A 16,761-nucleotide genomic window follows, 5' to 3' on the forward strand; every position below is an offset into this window, starting at 1 on the left:
GGAGAGTCATTCTCTACTGGGGAAGGTTATCCTCTTAAGCCAACCTTAGGAAGGAGTAAAACCTGTTTAGTCACCCAGATCATCTTCATGTCCCATATTAGGTTTAGAATTTAAGATCCTGGCATTAGCTTCCTTTGTTTTGTTTACCTTTTCCTTCTTTGCTTTCTCCTCATTCCAAGTTCCTTACACAAGGTTTTATTTTACAATTCAGTAGTTAGTAACTTCTGGAAAATTCTCCCATCTCAGGAGCCTGTGAAGTCAGAAACTCACCATGTTCCCATTTCTTTTTCTAGCTCTGTGGGCTTGTCTTTCAGACTATGGATTGCTCTAGCCATAGTTTTTAAAAAAAAAAACCTAGGCATGGTGCCACATCTGGTAAATCCCAGTAGTAGGAAGGATAAGGCAAAATGATGGCCATGAGTTTGGGGCCAGCCTTGCATACATGGCATTAGTAATCATAAAACCATCTCCATTTAAATCAGTAGCGATTGAGCAATAGTGCTTTTTATGTTCAGCACTATTCTTGGTGCTATTTGAGGTACACTGAAATATGGGACAGTGATAATGGCTTAATGGAAAACATGAGAGATTTGGGTCAGAAGACCTGTTGTCTCTGACCTTTGGGCCAGACACCTCTGAGTCTTCATCTTCAAGACAGAGATGGAAACAAACAGTAATAACTTCTTGGATGGGTGGTTATGTGAATTAAATATGATGCAAAGAGAGGTTCTTTGCAAATAATAAAATACCATTGATGTTTCTCAGTAAAGGTAGAGATGGGGTCACTCTGTCATGGGAAAAAATTGACACTGAAGTACAAAAGTGGGAAATCACAGATCACTCCAGGGGATGTTTGAGTTGCCCACTTTGGGCAGAGTAACCTTATTGACTCAGACCTTGAATACCAGGCCAACTGGGCAAGGAACAGCCAGAAGGAAAGAAAATTAATCTGGAGGTGAGTGAATAGTTGGAGTAGAAGGGAATGAACCTGGTTGGAAAGAGCACAGTTAGAGCTGTTGTAGAGAGGGGAGGATGGGGACTTGATTAGAGAGATGATGACCTTGTGTTGCAAAGGAGATACTAACGGAAAGAGCCCATAGTGTGGAAATAGTAGTCCACTTCCCAGTTAAACACAGGGTAAGGGAAAAATGAGCTTCACATACCTCTGAGGTTTTCAGCCAGTTATGATGAAATTTTGATTATGGGGCTTGTTATGCTAAATATAGACTCATAAATTTGTTGGAAATTTGCATTGAATAACTATAAAATAAGAACGATCAAAGGAGAGCTGTAGGTACAGTGATCAGTCTTGAGGTTGAAAGCTGGCCTTATACCTTTGAGACTTCCAAGAATAAAGAGAGAGACTGTGAAGGAAGCTTAGGAAATAAATGTTCTTACCTAGTGAGCATGTATATGTGTATGCGTGTATACATTCTCCTATTACCTTACCCATGCAAAAATTCACTTGAGTTTACCTTTGTAGGAAGTTTATGTGCAGAATACCTGGATGATTCTTGAATATCATTGAAAAGTTAAAACAATACTCTGGAAGGAAGTTCAAATAAGGAAGAACTGGCTCAGAAAAAAATCTACACACTACTTAACCACACTGTCTTTGATTGAAAGGTAGAATAAATGAATAAACATTTATTTATTGAATACCTCTTGTATGCCAGCACTCTCGGCTGCTGCACTAACCATGTGTACTTCATGTCCCAGACATGTGTTAGTTTAAGCAGAATTGGATCACTCCATGGATGGTGGTTTAATGGACATAAAACTGCCAAGGCTATCTCTCAGAGAAGCAAAATTGTAGAAAAGGAGGCAGATTTTATATGACAGCAGGGTGGAGATCTTTATGCTGATATAGGCTGTTTGGATTAATCAGGAACTAGATGGCCTTGCCCAATAACAATTCCGTTTACCCAGTTAGAGACCTTCTGTTTAGCACATGGTCACCAGCACTGCCATATCTGGGAGAGGCCATTTTGGAGTTTAAGGACATGAGAGATACACTTACACAAAGGAGAAGTTTTTGGATTGTGCTATATGGAATGGATGGTTATTCAAGTAGGGGATTAGCAGAGTGAGAATGGCTGAAAAGTCAGAAAAGGAAACTCGGATTTTCAGGAAGGCACGAGGCTCCTGATTCTTATGGAATGGTTGGTACTGAGAACAGCAGTTAGGAAGAGGACATGTATTAAGGCAAAGATAGGAAGAAGCTGGACAAGTTATTTAACTTCATTTTACCCATGTTTTCTGTAAAACAGAGCCAATAAAAGTGCAGTCATCCTTCTGCGCCTGCATGGAACTGGTTCTGGCACCCCTCAATAAACGCTGAAACCTAGAAATGCTCAAATACCTTATATAAAATTGTTCACTACCGGGGGCTGGAGAGATGGCTCAGTAGTTAAGAGCACTGACTGCTCTTCCAGAGGTCCTGAGCAATTCCCAGCAACCACATGGTGGCTCACAACCATCTGTAAAGAGATCTGATGCCCTCTTCTGGTGTATCTGAAGACAGCTACAGTGTGCTTATATACAATAAAATAAAATCTTAAAAAATAAATTAAAAAAAAATTGTTCGCTACCTATCCTCCTCCTCCATACTTCAACTCACCTGTATGTTACTTACAATGCCCAATAGAGTGGAAATACCATGTAAGAAATAGTTGTTATAGTGGCAAGGGAAAATATGTATATATTCAGAGCAGATGCAGTTTCATGTTATTTTTATTTTATTACTTGACAGTGTCATACATTTATGTAATAAATTTAGTAACTTTTGATTGGCAGTTTGTTGAATCCATGATACAGAACTCATGAATATGAGGCCAATTTTACTTACTACCTTAGAATTACTGTTAGGGCTGCAGGATTTGTGTTCATAAAGTGCTTAGAACAGGTCCTAAACAGAGCAAGCTTTTGTTTTTCTGATCATAGATGGCCTTGGGAATCAGGTTAGGGGAAGGTAAGTCTGCCTGCTAGTCAGCCTGGTGGTATGTACTGGATTAGAAATCCAGAGGCAGAGACCTGCTGGCCAGTCCCCTTGTTTGTTCATTTTGGTTTTGTTTGTTTGGTTTGCCATGCTTCCTGCATTTGAGGAAAGCACCCACCACTGAGTTGTTCTGTGAGGCATAGGTCATCTGTTGTTGCTTTTCAAAATCCAATTTTGTAGTTTTCTGATGAGATTTGCAGAGGGCAGTTCTTATATTCTGAAGGTTCTCCAGCCTTTGGTATCCTTCCTCATGACAGTGATGCTGTGTCACATGAATGGAACCCAAAAGCATTCCGAGCTGTGCAGATGTTTGCCTACCTCAGTAGACTTGTACTTCTCTCCAGACTGCCACAGACGTGGATCCATGCATCTAAGCACAAAATCCTACATTTGTGTGGCCTCAACAATCTCCTCCCTTGGGTCCTGATTAATTAATTTATTAAGTCCTTCCCAGGATTTCAACTTGGCCCCCATTCTTCCCAGAATGTTTAGATTTACATTTTACTTGCATACATTTCTCTTTAGTATATTCATGTGCTCAGAGTAAAAAAAACTAGGGAAGATAGTTCCTCTTACCTATTTTTAAAAACGTTTTTTGAGAATTTCATATGTGAGTACTATATATCATTTCCACCACTCCCTGCTCCAACTCCTCTTATGTCCCTCCCTCTCAAATTCATGACGTCTTTAATTGTGTGTGTGTAAAACCTACTGAGTCCATTTATTTAGTGTTGCTCCTATGTCCATGTGGTTAAAGCAGATCACTTGGGATTGTACAGCCTATCAGGTGTTCATCCCAGGGGGAGGGGAACTGTTTTTACCAGGGCAGCTATTGCCTGTAGCTTTTCATTTATGAGTAGGGTCTTTTGAAATTTCTTTCATTCATGTTGGCATGTCCTCTTACTTTGTATTAGATGGAGAAAATTATCATTCTTACACTCTGATCTGCTAAGAGTTGTTTTCTGTGGAGATGCCCAGCAGTTAATGAGCATTTACTGCTCTTGCAAAGGACCCAGGTTTGTTTCCCAGCGTGCATATGGCAGCTTGCAACTGCTTTAGAATTCCAGACCAGGGAACCCAACACTCTCTTCTGGCCTCTTCTGTTACACATATGGTACATATAAACTCAGTTTGCTTTTAATTTTTAGTTCCCAGGGATACTTTTTATAAGCAGGATATATTCTTTGGACATTTTCTCTTCTCATTTTGTAGGTGGGTAGAGTAGTCTTTGGAACACTGAGACTAGAAGATGCTGCAGGTCTATATAGAGTAGGGCAGACTTCCCCAGCTAACTGCTTCTATTCCTTCTTTCCCAAGCTCTCCAGCATATCTGCAGCTTCAAACGAGGCCCAGCCTGTCAGGGTGGGTCATGGCACATCTGCGACTTCACTGGGAGGGACTGACAATGCAGCGGGGTAGCCCTGTCACCTACTCTTCTAGAAAGCACTGGTTATTTTTTTTTTCCATTCAGCTTTAGTCGTGGAAAATGCTACTTGCTGCCCACTTCTTTTTTGGTGGCTACATGCTAATGACTGCCAACAAATAAATCATCAGGCCCTGCTGCTGATGTGGGGTGTGGCATGTGGGTGTGGGGTGGGTGTGGGGTGTATGCGGTTCCCAGTGTGTGTGTGTGTGTGTGTGTGTGTGTGTGTGTGTGTGTGTGTATGTGTATGTGTAGTCTGTAAGAGCATATTGAATGTTCTCTATTACTTTCTACCTTATTTCTTTGAGACAGGAACCTGGATCTCACCTCCTCCCCCACCCTCAGGCTGGCAGCCAGCCAACCCACCCCATGGTGTTGGAGTTATAGTTATACATGGCCACACACCGATTTTACATAGGTGCTGGTGGTCTGAACTTGGGTCTTCATGTTTACATAGCAAGCAGTCTTACCCACTGAACCAGCTCCCCAGCCCCACCCTTTTTTCAAGCCCTCCCCACATACTACCCAAATAACCCATACAACTTTCTCTGACTGACCTGTGGTCCCATTGCCTTATCCCAGACCACCCTACAGCCTCATCATCAGCTCTTCCCCCTACCCAAACCCTTAACTCCAGCCAGCTGAGACTGTTTTTTTTTTTTTTGGTTCTTTTTTTCAGAGCTGGGGACCGAACCCAGGGCCTTGCGCTTCCTAGGCAAGCGCTCTACCACTGAGCTAAATCCCCAACCCCCTGAGACTGTTTTTGAAGCAGAGTTTCTTACTTTGTAGCCCTGGCAGGCCTGAAATTCAATCTGTAGAACTCACAGAGATCAGCCTGCCTCTGCCTCCCAAATACCAGTAAGTATCACCACCTCTGGCCCAGCCGAGACAACTTATAATCTCCCCAAAGGATTACTGTCTTCAGCCTCTCCATTAGAAATACAGAACACTTCCTTCTCTTAGCCTTGGACATGCCACTTGCCCCTTAAGTCTCTAGAAAGCCATTTCAGATAGATCTTGTCATCTTGCTGAGCCCAGGACTCAGCATGTGCTGCCCTCTTGCTCTGTGGTATAGATTGCTTGGTATTTGTTCATTTTTACCACACCTTCCCTGATGGCCTGAGCTGCTGGAATCCAGAAATTATGGCCTATTACTGTCTAGTGGCTCCAAAGTGTACCTAGACAACCAGCTGCTCAACTATCCAGTGCCAACACCCAATCCTGTGACTGTGTCTAGCAGCTCCACTAGGCAACAGGGGGTGCAGCAGAGGGTACAGTAGACCCAGGAGGGCAGAGAGACAAACTCTAAACCTGGCAGGATGAGGCAGGAAATACACACCAGAGTGCAGCCAGAGCTGGTCAAAAGAATGACTGTGAATACACCCTGGTCCTCATTATCTTGTTTATTGAAAGTTTAAGCAGGGTTTCTAGCCATAAAATTGGGCACATGTTGAGATATTGGAGACCATAAACACATTCAGTGCTGAGCAAGGCCTGGCCTTCAGTGCTATTTGTCTCTTCCTCTTCTCACACAGGGATGGCTGAGTGCTATCTGCTAATTTAGAAGGGTGGTGGGGCTCCAGGCAACTAGTTCTAAAACAGCGGAGGCAGGGCATGGCTCAGTAAAGGTGCTGCTGTCCTTGGAGCTGAGAGTGGTTCTCAGGAGACCTGGATATGCTGAGCTGTCACTGAGTCCCAGCAGCAAAGTTATGGGTAAGTTAGAGCTAGCCCAACTACAAGGAGAAGAGCCTGGAGTGTGTTAGGACTTGGGTTGCACAGGCTCCAGTTGCATTCCTGAATTACAAGCCCAAGTAGGAGGCCTCAGTTGTCTCAGACCAGGATGATTCTCTCCGTGAAGATGAAGGCTGCCGCTGCGGTCCTCTCTGGTCAGAGCGGCCCAGGCGCATGAGCAACATCCACATTTGTTCTTTGAACTTCACTCCCACAAAGGCATAGAGCAGTGGATTGAGGCAGCAGTGCATGTAGCCCATGCCTGAGGTGACTGACTTGGCTACGTCCACATGGCTTTCTCGACCACAGTTGCGGGCCAAAACTCCCACGTCCATAAGGATATCCACTAACACCACCAGGTGATAGGGGGTCCAGCAGACGGCAAAGGCCACCACCACCACCACCACTAGCCTCATAGCTCGAAAGCGCCTCTGGCCTCTGGAGACCAGCAGCACAGCCAGGATATGGGCATAGCAGTAGGCCATGACTAGAAGGGGCATCAGGAAACCAGCCACTAGCTGCAGTACACGCAGAGCAGTCCGACCCACCTGTGGGAAGTTGTACTGGCAATGGGTGGCATTGAGGCGCTGATCATGGCTGGCTGACAGGAAGATGAAATCTGGGAGGGCAAAGAGCACACAGAGACCCCACACAACAATGCAGGTGAGGGCTACACGTACCCAGGGGTCCCTGCGGTAGATCTGGGTGGCATGCACTATGCTCAGGTAGCGGTCAAAGCTTATACAGGCCAGCAGGAAGGCCCCTGCGTAGAAGTTGATGTTGAACAGGGCACCTGCCACTTTGCAGAGACCAGAGCCGAAAACCCACTGGGCAGCAGCATCTACTGCCCACAGTGGGAGGGTTAGTACCAGCAGTACATCGGCCACAGCCAGGTGGAGCAGGAAGGTGTCTGTGCTGCTCAGGGCAGTGCGCTGGCTCAGTAGCACAGCAGCCACTGCCCCATTGCCTAGCAGCCCCAGCAAAAAGAGGAGGCTGTAGAGGACTGGCAGGAAGGTTCTGTCAAAGTTCAGGCTGAAGTCCTGTGGGCAGGGCGGGGAGTCAGAGAAGTCGCTTTCGTTTTCCCCATAATCGTAGGGAGATGTGCTGTTTTCCAGAAGAAAGGCAATGTCCGAGGCATCTAGCACTTGACGTTCACTGACCTGCCCAAGGAAGGGGGAAAGAGGGAAGGGAGGCCATGCTCTGTAAAGGCCTGGCAACTGGCTTGCCCCTTTGTGCCCTATCATTTATTCTGGTGAGTGGTTCCCTTAGCAATAGCTCATTCTAGGCCAGACCCTGCACTGTCATGCTCTTCCCCAGGCCCACTCCTTAACTCCATCTACTGAGACTGGGACAGTAACTCCTCTCTTCAAAGGCTGGCGAACACCCCACACCCTCCCCAAGACGCGTTCTGGATTATCACCCAGGGCAGGGATCCTCTGCAGGAGGAGGAGGAACTTCCTTCTAGCGTCTGGAACCTTCCATTCATGCTATGGCCACCACTGGATCAAGCACCAGCCTCCCCAGGTGCTTCCTTCCTCCATCTCCTAGTCCCTGGCCCTCCTTTCCCTCCTCAGCCCTTATCTGATGACCCTGACTTCCTGGTCTCACATAAGGATTTTCTACAAACCACTGTGCACCCCTATACACACCATACGTGCCTCTCTTCCCCTACCCAGAGGCTTGTGCATCCACTTAGGTAGCCACTGAGCTTCCCACCCAAGCCCTAATTGGTCTTCCCAAGATGGCCAGGCTGATTTCAAACTCTCGGGCTCAAATGAGCTTTCTGCCTCTGCCTTCCAAGTAGCTAGGACAATGGGGGCATACCGCTTCATCTGGATAGCAGGAAGCTTCTTCACCTCTGCACCGTATCCCAAACTATCTGAGAGCTAGAGATCACCAAAGCTGAGTGTCTACAGCTTGACATTTTCAGATGAGGCATTCAAGCCACAGAGGCAGGAGACATGCCTGTGGTTAGTGACCACGCTGGGTTTCCCAATTCACCAATGCTCTTACCAGAACCTCTGCATTCCATGCTGCTTACTCAGCCCTCTGGTGCCTCTTGGCTGTGAGCCAGCCCAGCCTTGTCCCTAGTATCAGAGCTCGGCCACTTGACCACTGTAATATAGCTGAACCGGGCAGCAGAACTTACCTCAAGGTACATGGCTTGGCTGCTGCTCTGGCTGTGGCTGCTGGGGTCAGGTCTCGTGCTGCCTGCTTCTCTGCCTTTGGCACTTGTGGTTGGGAACTTGCCGTGAACAGAGGAAGTGAAGATTTCACGGCTCAGCACAGCCTCTTCCAAAGGGTAATCTACACCAGCCCTCCACCAAGGGCTTTTCTGCCTTTTCTGCCACTCCTGTGGCCAGGTGAATACACTTGGAAGGGGCTAGCCAGGAACTTAGGACTGTTACCAAGTCTAGTTCTTGTCCTACGCGATCCCATTCATAACTAGGAGCAGGCAGGAAGTATGATGTAATGGCAGTGACTGCGGGAGGGAAGCCCACCCGAAGGTACCTTCTCCCCAGCAAATGTGGGACTGGAGTCTCACTAGGACCGTGCTAGAGTGGGCTGTGCTGTGGGTACAGCTGTCATAAGTGCATGGGGAGGGAGGACACTTCCAAGAGCAGCATGCCAGCATGCCACCTCTTTTCTAATTTGGGGATGGTTGAATCCCACCTGGCATTGATGGATATGTATTTATAAAATCATCGTGGGATTATAATGAGCCCAAAGTCATCTGGAATGCCCAGATCAGATGGAGCTGTTCAGGAGCACGCTGAGGAATTGGGAAATACTTGCTAACTCAGTGTTTGGCGTCTGGGCTTGTGTGGCGGACAAGCAGTGCAGCTGATGGGGCAGCAGGCTATCAGGAACATTGGAGTTCCAGCTGGTGATAGAGCAAAAAGGCCTGGGTCCTAGGAAGGGTCTGGGCTGGCTGGTTGGGGGGAAGGTTCTTTGAGAAAAGAGCAGAGGTCCGAAGCCACACAATGGGGAAGTAGAGGGCAGGCCTGCTGACAGGTGCAGGAACTGCTTCTGCAGCACACAGCCTGCTCGCTGCTCAACAACCTAGGCCATGTGCTGGTCTGTCCCAGGGCGGCACCTGCTTTTACAGACCCATCTCAAAGTGGGTGGTCCGAAAAGGATGTTAGCACTTTTAACTTTATGTTTTGGTTCTTTTGAGATGGTCTTATTTTGTAACCCCACCTGACTTTGAATTCTCAGTGACCTTTCTGGCTCGGCCTCCTGAGAGCTGGGATGATAGGGGTGCACCATCGTGAAGAGAATGTGGCAGGAGGGTGGGCTAGTCCACTATCTTTTAAATGGACAAACTGACATATTCATGCAGGTAAACACAAGTGGAGACTTACATATTTTTCATGAGGCTGAATGCAGAGAAGCTCATGCCCATGTGGTAGAAGAAGCAAGTAACAGAATATTGTATGTACTTTGGTATTACCTATGCACATTGTCACCCAAAACAATAGTTTGCAGACATCAGTGCTGGGTAGTGGAAGTCGGGTCTGTATAGCTTTTTTCCCGGGTCTTACTATGTGACACTGGCTGGACTAGAACTCAACAGGCTGGTCTCAAGCTCAGGGATCTGCCTGCCTCTTCCTCCTGAGTGGTGGGATTAAAGTTGTGGGCTATCATGTTTATCTTAAATGTGATTTTCTTTTTGAGACAAGAACTTGCTATATAGACCAGGCTAGCTTTGAACTCCTGATCCTCTCTCCTTAGCCTCCCTCCCTAGTAGTGAGATTACAGGTATGAGCCAGCACAGTGTGCTGATTCTCCACCAATTCACTTCAAGCTTATTGACATGCCATGCTCCTGGCAAACAGAATGTTCTTCTCTCCCGATGGACGGTGGGACACTTCTCAGAAATAACCTACCAGCTGCACGGCTCAAGTCAAAGGGACCAGAGGTCTTGGAGGAGGTCAGGAGCCAGTCAGGAAGTATAAGACTTGGCACTTGACTGCCTGTAGGGGCAGAGAAGACAGAAGCCTGGAAAGCATGACAAAATCTCTTTAGTGCTCACAAGGACCACAGTTTCCCCATGCCTGTTGGTGACTTATGCAAATAAAAAACCTAACTGCCATATATCTATATATATATATATCTTATATATATAAAGATATATATCTATATATATCTATATATCTTTAAGGACGTAGTCTGCCATCATGTTCCCTGTTCCAGTTTTTGGAATTAAAGGGGACTTTTGCTTTATAAAAGGAATGGTAGTGAAAACAGATGATCGTTTTAGAAATGCCTCCTGTTGGCAGAAGCTGGCAATCCAGTGTGTGCCTTCCAGTGGCTGCTGAACTATTACTGCTCTATATGAAGTGTAAAGCTCTAGGGACCCCTAGTCCCTAGTCTCCTTCCCGGGCCTTAGTGTCATTTGTCTAGGGAAGATGATCCTCACTTCCCAGGTTGCAGGGAGGGATGCCAGATGGATGATCAGGTGTAAAGAAGGCTTTCCTTCTGTGGCCACAGCCAGATGTCAGGATTAGGCCCTGATGGTCAGGTGGGGATCTTGGTGCTCTTGAGCGTCTTGTACAGCTGTCTTGCAGTTGGCAGAGTCTTGTCTGGACTCCAGGCCTAGTTCCACCCTATCCAACCTCTGAGATCTTGGACAGAACAGAACCATAACCAGGCAGTTCCCTCAGCAGGGTTGCTCTAAGATTACCCTAGATAACCACAGGCTTAGGCATCTAGCATGGGGCGGGGAGTGCCAAGGGCTTAGCACAGGTGCAGCTGAGGGCCAGCAGTGAATAAACACAGACCCCAGATCTAGAGCTACATAGAACTTTCCATGCCAAGAGAACCCATGATAGACAGTAGTAGCTTAGAGTATATGTGTGGCTGTGGCCAGGGGCATCAGGCTAGTCTTCCATAAAAGTGGTTGGTCTCTGTCCTCAATTGATAGAGGGGGCTCTGCCAGTTCTAGCCCAATTCGCTGGCTGTCCAGCTATTGACACTGGGAAGCATTTCATCTCTCTGCTTCAGTTTCCTCATCTGAAGAGTGGGTCTGAGGATAGCATGCGTGTGATGGGATTGCTCTGTGGACTGCACACCTATGTGTGGAAAGTACGTGGCAAAGATGAGTGCCCAGTTAATAGCTGGTTCCTCTTCTGGTGCCAAGCCAACTCCCAAGCCCCAAAATTGCAGTGCTGGAATTCAGGGATTGTTTGCAGCTGAGATACCTTGGAAGGTTCCCGTGTCACAGAGCTGAGCCAAGCCCTCACCTGGCCTTCTAATTTGGTCCTTTTCCATCCCAAGACTAGGTCAGAGGCAACTACCTAGCCAAAAGCTCACAGCCTGTGTTCTGGTCTCTGGGCCCTCCCTGTTCTGCAGCAGAGAGGGCTGTGGAGGAAGTTAGTCAGAGTGAAGCTGCCTGGGGCCTCATCAGTGGTCAAGGTGTGAACTGTGCACCTGGCTCTTCTCTGCCTCCCCTCCCCCTGTTGTTTTTCATTCTTTCACACCTCTGAGCTGTGGTTTGGGGAGACAGGAGGCTGGGAGATAGACACCTTTTTGCCCAGTCCCTCACAGGAAGGAGGGCCTCTTCACCAGGAACAAGGGCCATTTTCTTCTCTCTCCTAGCCTGCTGCTTCACAGCCTCCTAAGGTCCACCATCCCGAGGCCCACTCTCCTGAGGTCCACACAATAGCCTCTTAGCAGTTTCCGAAAGCTCCCTAACTCAGTTGCCAGCCTCAGACTGTCATGAAAGTCTGCCCAGGCAAAATCAGAGATTCTTTAACCGAGGAGTCGCATTTCTAGGCATCTGCTTTCACACCCCCAGGTCATGAGACTTTTCTTCCCTTGGCCCCAAACTTCCCAAGAGAAAGAGCACTCAGGTTACAAGAAGAAAGACCCAGTGTCAGGGAGGCCCGGGTACATGGATATTGAGTGGAGTGTGGTCCTTCCCTCTGTCCATAATATCACATCACGGCCCTCCTGGGATTCAAACCCTTTCAAAGTGCACTAAGGCCAAGAGACTAAGTGGGTCAGGCATTTGACAGTTGTGCCAGGGCTGCTTCTATCTTGGGAGCTGGGTGAGCCCAGCAGGGTGCTAAGAACATCTGCCATTTGTTTTTGTTTGTTTGTTTGTTGTTTTATCTCAGGTGCTGTTCTAAGGGGTTTGCTGTTGTTATTGTGTTAGGTTTGACATAAAGTCCATGTAGCCCAGGCTGGCATCACATTACTCTTAGGTCTTAAACCCTCCTAAATGGCACTGATAATGTCTCAAAATGATGGTCTGGGCTCAGCTCAGACTGGACTCTGACAGAGTAAACAGAAGGCTTCCTGGTAGACAGACAAAAGCTCACATTCAGCATTCCTCACAAACCTATGTCTGTTGTCAGGAGGAGCCACTAATTCCCTACCTCTGGCAACCTCTGCAAATGGGGCATCCGATTCCCTATACCTGGAACACATGAAAGCTCCTACACTAGCGTTTTGGTTCTCACCTCCCCCACCACTTCTGCAAACCTCCAGGTTGTCCCGGCTTGCACACCTCCCTCCCTGCAGCTACTCCCCCTTTACAACTGGCAAGGCTTCTCCACCCTTTGCTACTCTTGCTGTCCCAGACAGGTAGCCATAGCAGCTTTGGATTCCTCTGCACCACCCCCCCCCCCCCCAAGAGGTAGCCATGGCAATTTTGAACTTTTCCCAAATAAACTTTTCTTTTTTTTCTTTTCTTTTGTTTCCCTTTTCTTTTTTCTTTTTCTTCTTTGAATTCCGTGGTTCCCCTGTGCCCTAGCTTACAACCACCTGGCTGGTGCAAGGCATATGTTTTTACTAAGGCCATAATTTGTACTCCTGTATGTAAGAGTCCCTCTTCTCATCAGTGGTTAGGGACTCATTTTCCGTCCCATGTCTTCTCAATCTTCCCTGTCTTTCTTTCTATCCTGCCTCATTTGAACTCTCTGAACTGCTGGAAAATGACTCTACTAATCAAAACTAATTTCCTACAATCTCAGCAGGACATGGTATTAGCCTTGGGGACCCTGTGCATGGTGCTGTGGCACTAGCTCTGCCTCCTGTTACATCTGGGCTCATGTTTCTCCATCCAGGCAGCAGGGCCATCTCTGCCAGAGCCCTGCTGTCCCCGTGAGGAACTGTGATACACGGTACATAAGCCCTGGATTGTGAAGCAGGCTGAATTGTGTTATCGGCTCTGCCATTTACTAGCTGCACAGCCATGTGTAGGTTATTTCATCTCCCTTTGCCTTATTTTCCCCCTCTGGTTCGAAAGAGAAAATATACTGTATGTCTGTTGAAAGGCACTCAGACCAATTGCCAGGCTTCTCAGTGGTGGTGGCTACTCAGCTTCCTACCAGGGCTGAACACACCCAAGGAAAGAGCTTCCTCTGCCTTGAGTCCCCACATACTGGAAAATCAAAGTCTTATTCTTGTATGAGGTTTGGAATTGTAAAGGCCTTTGGCCTTGGGCCTGAGTGCCATCTTGAATTTCCATACCCAAATTTATGGGTAGAGGGGTGGGTGGCCCCTCCAGCCAGGGTCCCTGACAGATGGTCAGCTAGATCCAGAGCATGGTAAGGGCAAAGCCCAGAAGCTGAGCTTTTCCCCTGGGCACAGGACTTAACAGGAACTTGAGAGAAAGCCCAGGAGACCTCAACTTGAGACCAAGAACTGGCAACTAAGGAATACTAAGTGTGGGGGAATACAGAGTGTACCAACTGGGTATACAATACTGATTGGTCAGCTCTGAAAACATACATACAAGTAACATACAGACAGAGAAGGTGGTACTTATGTATTTAGGAATATATGTACCCATAATACACATATATGACAACAATAAAAAAAGAGGCTATGAATTTGAAAGAGAGGAATGGTGGTCATTCATGGGAGGGCTTTGAGAGACAAAGGGGAAGAGGGAAATGCTGTTATAATCTCAAATAAAACTATCAAAAACCCTTAAAGCATCAAATCAAAATGATACACTCCTCTGTAGCTACTAGGGTTTGTCATTCACAGAATTCCATGTCAATTACTGGTTTAACCAAAATGTCCAGAGGTGAGTAGACAGATGGGTGGTAACATGAGTAACATTTATGTAATATTTACCATATGCCAGCTACTGTTTGAGGCACTTACACACACACACACACATACACACACACACACACACACACACACACACACACACACACACACTGTTGGTATTCTGTCTAAGCTCCACTCCCACAGATACCTGGCAACAGCAGCCAGGTATACTCTGCCCCACAGTTACCTAGCAACAGCCAGCTGTGCCTGATTATATATGGGGCCACTTGCCCCATCCTCTTCCTCTTCCTTCCCTCTTACCCCCTCTTGCTCTTTGTTCTTTGTTGCTTTTGCCCCCTTCCCCATCCCCCACTCCACATGGCCATGGCTGGCAGCCTTTTCTCTCTTCTACTCTTTTTCTCTCATTAAACCTCTCCACGTGGAACCATGCTGTCTGGGTATGTTCTATCCGGGCATGGGCCAAGATTGAAATTTGGTGTCCCAGTTTCCCTCCAGTTAGACAATGGTCTTGAGTTTACCTCCCAAATCTCTCAAATACTGGCTAAGGCCCTAGACATCCCCTGGCATTTCCACATTCCCTACTACTTTCAATCGTCAGGAAAGGTAGAAAGAACTAACTACTCTTTAAAAACTACTCTTGTCAAGCTGTCACAGGAACTCCATCTAGATTGGGTAAAACTCTTACCTCTGACTCTCTTCAGACTACGAGCTCTCCCTAAGCGACCTCTCCAAGTCTCACCTTTTGAACTCATGTATGGACGCCCGGTCCTAACTCCTGGTCTTTTACCTAAATGCTCTCCCCTCCCAGACCATCTACTCACCTCATTGCTTTGCCACCTTCGCTCTCCCCTATGGGACTTTGCTGACCCCCTCGGCCATACACTGTCCCTTGTCTGCTGCCTATCAACATTGGAGACCAAATTCTGCTATTCCCCCAAGACCATCTGCCCTCACCGCTCTCCCCTAAATGGCAGAACCTTAAAAAGGCGATTCTTGTGACACCTATAGCTGCCAAATTGGAGGGACTCCCTCATTGGGTCCACCTTTCCCACCTCAAACCTCTCACCCCTCCTCCTAAACATTCTTCATACACATCGACCCTAACAGGACTGTGATCTGTTAAGCTCCAGAAGACATCGAGACCACCCACCTTGTTCCCGGTTTCAGAAAATGAGACTCCAATGTTTTATCAGCTGCATTCAACACCACTGAACTAGACATGGGCTTCTCATCCTCCCCTTGCTGCTTGTTTCTATCCAGGGTAAGCTGTACATCTGGAAATCTGAGGTTCAAGAAACTCCCACAGATAACAAACAGTCTTTCCAAATAGGGTCTGGAAACTGCTCCATGGTTGGGCGCCAGGAACCGATCCACATGGCTGTCATCCCTGTATCTGTTATCCCATCTAAATAGTATGATCTCTTTACCTGCTTTCTCTTTGACCAGACAAAAGATGATTGTAAAAAATGGCCAGACACATACAGGGGCTGCCCCTATTGGTCTTGTCAGATACATATGCTAGGATCATGGACCAATCACTTCTATCAACATCGCAAGACACTCTTTTCCTACATAGGAGACCCATGGAACCCCAGGTGGGAGACAGGAGTTGTTGGTAAGCTAGCTCTACCGGAAAAATCAAGTAGGAACTCCAATAAGTACTATCCACATTAAGAGAAAATATGTCTCAATTGCCCAACCTCTAGATACCGGAAAGGTAGGAGAGGTAGTCAAACACTCCTCTGAGGTCCTCACCTCTTTACCATCCCCCCTCATAAACGACACCAACCTGTTATTCCGCCTTTTGCTCCAGACCTTGACCTCAGCATACCAACTCCTTAACGACACCCGACCTGGTCACTTCAAAGATTGCTGGCTATGCGTCCCCCCAGGAACTAACTCACAGCTGCCACTTTCGGCTTCTCCAGTGATACAACCAGATAACTTTACCTCACACTTTGTCAGCTGCCTTGACTCTGCTGTCTCTACGACTCCACACCTTTCCTCTATTTCTGTTTTTGGTGTGGCAAACTCTTTTAATACCCCTAGGGCACATTCTGTAGGAACTCTAAGCTCCCTAGACTGCAATAGAACCACAATCCTTGATACCTCATCTGTCCCACAATGCCCTGCAGTCCAAAACACGTCAATCCTCTGTGGCACCCAGGTATATCATTGTCTGCCTGCCAGCTGGTCAGGAGTTTGCACGTTGGTGCTCCTTCTCCCTGAACTAGAGGTAACCCAGGGAAACAAGCCCCTGCCAGTCCCAGCTGTAGATATGACAGCTGCCCAGCATAAGAGGGCAGGGCAGGTCGTGCCGCTCTTGGTCACTACAGGGATAGCCATAGGTGCTGGCACTGGGATTGCAGGGATAACTACTTCCATGACCCAATATAATGAGTTCACTTACGAGCTTAACGACAGGTTTCAAAAGAGGTCTGAAGCCATGCTTACCATCCAGAAACAGATCGATTCTTTAGCAGCTGTGATGCTTCAGAACCTGTGGGGAGGGTGGATGTCCTGACAACGAAGGAAAGTGTTTTTTGCCTGTTCCTCTAAGAAGAATGCTGTTTCTACA

General features: G+C 47.2%; 1 protein-coding gene across 5 annotated transcripts; it reads right to left on the reverse strand.

Moving 5' to 3' along the window:
• Window positions 1–5,809: 5,809 nt before the first annotated feature.
• Window positions 5,810–16,309, reverse strand: Cxcr3 (C-X-C motif chemokine receptor 3). 5 transcript variants are annotated; one of them, XM_087600913.1, is made up of 4 exons: window positions 15,973–16,309; window positions 10,043–10,154; window positions 8,302–8,597; window positions 5,810–7,312 (listed from the first exon to the last, which is right to left on the reverse strand). In XM_087600913.1, the coding sequence occupies exons 3-4, from the start codon at window positions 8,311–8,313 to the stop codon at window positions 6,221–6,223; spliced, it is 1,104 nt and encodes a 367-aa protein (XP_087457039.1). In that variant the 5' UTR covers window positions 8,314–8,597; window positions 10,043–10,154; window positions 15,973–16,309; the 3' UTR covers window positions 5,810–6,220. The 5 variants fall into 5 exon arrangements, with proteins under 5 accessions (XP_087457039.1, XP_087457043.1, XP_087457041.1 ...); XM_087600917.1 differs by having other exon boundaries at window positions 10,043–10,129; window positions 15,973–16,235; XM_087600915.1 differs by lacking the exon at window positions 15,973–16,309 and adding an exon at window positions 15,334–15,465 and having other exon boundaries at window positions 10,043–10,129.
• Between the last annotated feature and the right edge of the window lie 452 nt (window positions 16,310–16,761).

This window comes from Rattus norvegicus, chromosome X (assembly GCF_021556685.1).
Source record: "Rattus norvegicus strain SHRSP/BbbUtx chromosome X, alternate assembly SHRSP_T2T, whole genome shotgun sequence".
NCBI lineage: Eukaryota > Metazoa > Chordata > Mammalia > Rodentia > Muridae > Rattus > Rattus norvegicus.